General features: G+C 55.2%; 1 protein-coding gene across 1 annotated transcript in view; it reads left to right on the forward strand.

Annotated features, from left to right (window-relative positions):
* Dok7 (docking protein 7) overlaps positions 1-6,040 on the forward strand; it is a 32,936-nt gene extending 26,896 nt beyond the window's left edge. The window contains exons 8-10 of the mRNA XM_004656000.3: positions 2,514-2,556; positions 5,436-5,588; positions 5,907-6,040. Of these exons, the coding sequence (XP_004656057.3) occupies positions 2,514-2,556; positions 5,436-5,588; positions 5,907-6,040 (330 nt within the window). The remainder of the gene's footprint in view (positions 1-2,513; positions 2,557-5,435; positions 5,589-5,906) is intronic.
* Positions 6,041-6,762: the final 722 nt, after the last annotated feature.

A 6,762-nucleotide genomic window follows, 5' to 3' on the forward strand; every position in this document is an offset into this window, starting at 1 on the left:
AAGCCCCAGGGTCCCGGTCCTCAGCCTGTGGACCACAGACAACAGCCTGACACCTGAGTGTTGTGCAGATGGAAGGAGGAGAGCTGGCTCTGAGTGGCTCAGGGGATGGGTGGTGTGGTTTGCATGTGTTCTGTGTGTAGAGTCTGTGCTAGGTGTGGTGTGTGGTCCCACAGGCTCAGGCATAGGGTGGCTCATGCACAGGTGAGGGAGTGCTTTGTCTCCTGGCTGTGAAGGGCTGGCTCTGAGCTCCACTCACCCCTACTCAACCTGGTTCATCTTCTTTGTGCCGAGGCCGAGCTTCAGGGAGTTCCTTCCTGGGAGGCTGCTGTGCCCTGCCTGTCCATTTTCATCTTTGCCCACAGCCCCATTAGAAGCTGGCATGAGGGGTGGGGGGTGGGGGCTTGCTTTCATCAAGCTGGTATGTGGGGTTTGGGCTCAGCCACATCCACTACCTGCTGGTTGGGTAGCCACACAAGTCACTTGTACCTCCCTGAGCCTCAGTTTCCTCCTCCATACGTAGGGTAACCATGCCCCCTCATGGGCTGCCTTGAGGGTCTGATGAGTCTGTGTGTGTGTGTGGCATGTGTCTTTTCACAGGAAGCAGCCAGGTATTCTTCTAGCAGAAGCACCCAGGCTACAGCTCCTGGGGCCAGGGAGCCAGTGGGAGAGAATGTAGGGCGAGGCCCTGCTTTGACCAGAACTCGTTATCTGTTCTCTGCACTTGATCCCCTGGATCTGTCCTTGTGGTGGGCAGAAATGGGCACCTAGGTCAGGAGGGAGGGCAAGGTTGGAGCCAGGTTGCTGGGGCCTCTAAGTTTGTCCTCCATCTGAGAAAAGCTGGCTTGGGCCAGGAGTCCTCACACATAAGAGGAAGGGACCTCTACCCACCAATGCCTTCGGGGACTGTGGCATCTCGTGTGATGGACTGGCTTAGGAGAACAAGGCCCAAGATGGCCTTTTCCTAGAGACCTTTCCCTTACTGGTCTTCTCAGTGTGTGGTGGGTGTGCCCTCTCATTTGGCTATCACAACGCTCTGCCTACTGTGCAGTTGCGGCAGCCCAGGGCCCTCAGCCATGACTAATCTCATGGGACTGGGTGGTTGGTAGAATGGAGGCTTCCCTTCAGGCCAGAGACCTGAAGATGGGCAGGCACTGCCTCTGTCCTTGCTTTCTTATGTGCAACTCCCTTTTCTGGTCACGTGTTCCTGAGTCCTTTGAGCTCCACTTAGGCTCAGGGTCTGGATTGTTCCTGTAACCCAGCCTTCCCTGAACAATTGCCTTCAGTGGGGCTGCTGAGGATTCGGCTAGCCCCTTGCTGGTTGACAAGGGTCCTTAGGGCATCAAAGAACCTTCAGAGACCTGTGTGTCTGACTCATTTCCTGGGTGCTGCTACACGCCCTGCCTGAATCCCCAGTCCCCGAGGCTCTGTTGTGGAAGACAGTGCACTCAGACTAGCCTGGCTTGCCGATGGACCTTCTTGGGCCTGTGACTACCGCCCTCAAGTCTGGCCTAGACCAGTGCTGGGGGACAGATCCTTCTGTATATCCCCCCTGAAAGGTCCCACTACCAAGTTGCCCCTCAGAGTCACCGTGGGGCTGTGATGCTTTTCATGGTCCCTGACTCCAGCCAGGCAGTTCCTGTAGGGTTCAGAACTTTGCATCGCTGAGTTGATCCTCCTCTAATTCCTCCCAGTTGGAGGCTGGAGGTTCCCAGGTACGAGACAATAGATGTGCTCAGCTGTGCTCCTAGCTCCCCCACCTGTCTATGCAGAAGCCTGGGGCTCCTCTGGGGTCAGATTCTGTTTGCAGGGTCAAAGACCTGGGGACACGTCATTCTATAGCTAGTGATTGCCTCTTTTCTCCCCGAGACTCCCATGCCGGCTCTCTGAGCCATGAGCTACTAGAGCACAGGCCAGAACACCAGGGCCAGAGAGTGAACACTGTGGCCATTGTGGGTCACAAAATCTGAGCTGAGCTGCTCAGTTCTGATGTGTGCCTTAGATGATGGGCAGTGGGTTCCAGTTAAAGCATAAGCATCAATTGGGTAGGAGTTGGCCTGGGGTCCCTTTGTTTGTCACCTATCTCAGAATGCCCCTATCCTCAAGTGCCCATGACACCATTGGGATGTCATGTTGAACTATTGCTAGCTGGGTGATCAGGACTGTGGAGTCAGGGAGCAAAAGGGCTGGGCATGGTGGCACACACCTTTAATCACAGCATTCAGGAGGCAGAGGTAGGAGGATGGCTGTGAGTTTGAGGCCAGCCTGAGACTATAGAGTGAGTTTCAGGTCAGCCTGGGCCAGAGCAAGACCCTATCTCTAAAAGTCAGAAAAAGAAAAAAAGAAATCAAGGAACAAAGGGGTCTGGAAGATACAGCATTGGTTCCCAGACTGTAGGTAACCCAGATCCACCAGGAATATGTCACTTTTGGGGTGACCATCCTGGTTCTTGGGGCCTAGTGGCGGGACAAGGGGAAGTGGAGTCCACACACTGAGCCCTGTTCTTTTTGGTCTAGGTTGCCACTGCTTCATCCCCTGGTCTCATGAGGACGTATCCAGGTAAGCACTTGGCTTTGGGCTCTAGTACCTACAGCGCAGCGCTGAGAACAGAGCCGGGGCCTGCAGCTGACAGCCCAGCCAGAAAGTCAGGTGCTGATGAGCAAAAGGTGAAGGCATGGAGTGAAATGGGTGCTGGAGGACCCCTGGTACAGTTGACAGGGTAGGGCAGTGAATCAAGCACAGGTGAATGGCTCTGTGGTGGTGGCCTGTCTAGGAGTGGCCAGTGGACAGCTGGGTCGTGGTCTGTAGTTCTAAAGTAACCTGGGGGGAGTGGTTCTTTCGTAACCTTAAGTGTACCCTAGATAGAGAATAGGCAGGGCATCCCAGCTTCCCAGGGGGAGGGGAGGTCTGTGGAAGGGCACTGGGTGATTTGAGGACTCAGCAGGGAGCATAGACTCATTGGAGAAGCCCAGCTGTCAGTAAGTGAGGGCCAGGAGGGTGCTGGCTCTGATGCAGGGCAGCCCTGGCAGAGAAGCTGCAGGTCAGGGGCATCTGGCCTTTGGCAAAGTGACCAGAGGCCAGAGGCCATTCTGTCCTGTCTTCTCTGTGCAGTGAGTACTGTAGTTTCCTGGGTCTCCTCTTCTTTTTCTTTTCTGTTCTTTCTTTATTATTATTTTTCGAGGTAGGGTCTCACTCTAGTCCAGGCTGACCTAGAACTCACTATGTAGTCTGAGGCTGGCCTCGAACTTACAGTGATTCTCCTACCTAGGCCTCCCGAGTGCTGGGGTTAAAGGTGTGCACCACCATGGCCAGTGTTCCTGGGTCTCTATTTCAGAGGTCAGTGGAACCTATTTGGAGCCAGGCCCTGAAGCTAAGACAGAGCCCAAGCAGACCCCGGAAGACATTGGGGATTGGAGACTGGATGGGAATGAGTGGGCCTGTGAGCAGGCAGGGTCAGGACAGTGGTCCACAAGAGAGCCCCAAGCCTGGCTGGTGCTGAGGTTCATGGGCTGGGGTGCTCAGCTTGTATGCTAGGTCTGTGTGTGGGCCATGGTTCAGAGTATGACCCTGGAAACATGAAGTACCAGCAGTTATCATCTTCTCTGGCTCTCACCTCCCCTAGAACCTCTGGCATTGTACGCTGACTATTCTATTCTAAGACCACAGGGGTGGGCGGGAGTGGGATAGGCACTGTTTGAGGACAGGGCCCTGCCACTGAGTGCAAGGGTAGGGGCACGTGGTGGGGGGGACCATAAGACTGATGGAGGGCATATGTGTTTGCCCAGGGCCAAACTAGGAACAGAGATGTGCCTGTACCATGGCAGTCAGGTGGGTATTTAGCTGCTAGTTAGGGCTACCTGCTGAATACCTTGTTTTCTGCTTTGTTCCAGAAAGCATTTGAGGCCTCTTAAAATAACACTCGCAAATGGTGAAGATAGAATTAAATACCAGAAGTGCTTTGGGCTGGGGCCAGGAGGCACTCCTTTCTGACCACCCTCAGCTGGTCACATCCCTTTGGGGCCAGAGAGAATAGAAAGGGATTCAGCTAGTGATAGTGGAGGGTTGCCCACTGGGGACAGTTCATGGAGCCTTAAAAAGAAGCTCTCTCTGACCTGTGACTCGATGCTGGCTGGTCCAGAACCTTCTGCCTATCTCCCTTTGCTCAGGTGTCCTACTTCCACCCTCTCTCCTCCAGCCCACCTGTCCACACCATCTTGGAAAGTGCAGAGCCAACTTCAGAACAATGTGTCCAGCGTCAGGGAGCATAGCATGCCCCTGCCTCCTGAGGCCTGGGTGCAGCTCAGCTCCCCATTCTTGGCCTGGTGCTAAGGCCTGGCCTCTCCAGCCCTGATGCTCTGTCCAGGCCTCAGCTTGTCTGCATCTTTCCCTCCTTCCCTCAGCTGCGCCCCTTCCCCACCTGCTGGCCCATCCTTGGGAGACCTTCATCAGGCCAGGATGCTATGTGGTCTAGCCCTTCCCCACTGCCTGGGTGGGCAGTACTAGTTCTTTCTCTGCCTACCAGCTGACTCCTTTAAAGGAGGTTTTCTTCCACTGTGATGGATTCTGTAGGGTGCAAATGTTGCAGACTAACAGAAATCCTTTGCCTCAGATCAGAGATTTCCTGGGGATTGAGAATAGAGCTGAGCTGCTCTTTGCTTGACAGGAGCTAAGTCTGCTCTGTAACCTAAGCAAGCAAGACTCTCATCTCAGGAGCAGAGAGATAATGTCCCAAATGGCCCTGCACAGCAGCTGGGCCTCACCATACTCTGGACCTTATGACCTTGGTTGGCCAAGTGGTTGAGATGCATCCAAGAAGTCTGCTAACATGGGACCACCATGAGTCATACTTTCCAGACATGGAGTGCTTCCTGCCCCTCTGAGCTCTGCCCACCCTGAGTTCCATGGGGTTTGTACAAACTGAGCCATGAACTGCCAGAGTACAGGGCAGGACAAAGGGATGGCTTTTTAGGAGAGGATTTGAGGCACTAAGGTATGCTGGAAGGAGGAGGTGCTGTCTTGGCTAGGAACACAGATACAGTTGTGGGCTGTGCTCCCCAAAGGGGGTCCCCATGGGAATATCCCTTGTAGAGGACTTCCCAGAGTCTGTAGCAGGTGGAAAACCGGGGAGAGTAGAGAGAGGGGGCTGGCTAGAAAGGGGGAGGAGAGGTGACTGAGTAGATACAGGAGAAGAGCTAGACAGCAGGCTTTAGGGGTGGGGCCTGAACCATGGAGGGGACAGTAGGTACATCTTAGGATGGGGCTGCATTGGACCAAAGATGGACACTCCGGGAAAATGGGAGTGATGGCATGCTCCAAGGCCCTCCAGAGGCAGAAGGTGGGAGGAAGGGGCTGGACCATGAAAGATGGGACAGCTCTTTGTTGAATGGCCTTTGGGGGACACTAGATTTCCTTGGGATTCACAGCTCATCTCTCCACAGGATCTCTGGGGTTCACGGCTACTGAAAGCTTAGGGCCTGAGAGCCCACACAGCGAGACACCTACCTACGTGAACATACCCATCAGCCCCTCTTCCCGACAGCAGCTTCACTACATGGGCCTGGAGCTACCTGCGGCCAGAGCAGGCGTGCGAGGTGGGTCACCGCAGGAGAGTTAGGGCCATAGCCTTGAACCTTGGCCACAGGCATGTTAGCCCTGGACAGGGAGCTTATCCTACTGGTGCAAACCCGGTCCAGACCCTGCATCTCAGCTCCTTTAGGCTCCTCTGAGGCCTGCAGACCAGCTGTCCAGGTCCTGACAGAGTGACTAGGTGGGTTGGGGTGGAGATGGGTCACAGAGTGCCTGTCAGTCCTGTCACCCGAGGTCACAGGCACCTGCAGGCTGGGTCAGGGGCAGATGGAAGACACTGGGGGCTGTTCCTATGGATTCCACTAACTGTGGGCTGCTTGCAGGGGCCAGAACCTCTGGCTATGCCCAGATTGACATCACAGCCATGGAGACAGCACATCGTGTGGGGGCTCAACATGCACAGACTCGGGAGGAGCGGCTGACAGAGCTGGAGAAGCGGAGGAAGGGAGCTCCGTAGCCAGGCTGCCCTGTCTGGACTCTCTGACACGGCCAGGCAGCTGACCTGTAGGTGATGGTCCTTGTGACAAGGAGCCCTGGCCTCTCGGTTTCTTGGCTGCGTGTTGGTTGGCCATGACTTGGTCTCCTGCTGTAGGGGAGGGTGTGGCTGGTCTCTGTGCCTCAGGGAGAGTGGTGAAATGTTCCGGGTCCACATGGATTCATTCCAATATATAAAAACCACGTGGCAGCCTCCTCTCTCCCACTCGGGCCTCTCACCTCATGGGTGCCCACGGCTGAGCCTTCTTATGGCCTCAACAAGTCCCTCTGGACCTCCATGGGTCACCATGGGGCCCAAGTTTAGGCAGCTTCAGTGCATGGCAAAGCATCCTGGGCTGCAGTTATCCAGTGTGAATTGGGAAGTGTCTGAGATGGGATGCAAACTGCCCTTCCCATCCTAGATATGCTCATAGATGACAGCTATGTCCTCGTAGAGCATTCTGGACCAGGGTGGCACACCCCTGAAGCAGAGGGACCTGTGGGCCCCACCCACTGTACCACTGTGCCCTTGGCTTCTGAAACTGTGGCTGAGATACCACCACGTTCCCATCTTCTCCTGCAGTGTATCTCTGAGCTTCGACAGTGAGTCACCCCCCCCCCCGCTCACCCCTGCTGCCCAGCCGCAGTGTCCTGTGTCTTGGGCCATTATGAGGATAGACCTGTAGCCACTTGTTGGGCACTAGT

Source organism: Jaculus jaculus, chromosome 11 (genome assembly GCF_020740685.1).
Source record: "Jaculus jaculus isolate mJacJac1 chromosome 11, mJacJac1.mat.Y.cur, whole genome shotgun sequence".
NCBI classification, from domain to species: Eukaryota; Metazoa; Chordata; class Mammalia; order Rodentia; family Dipodidae; genus Jaculus; species Jaculus jaculus.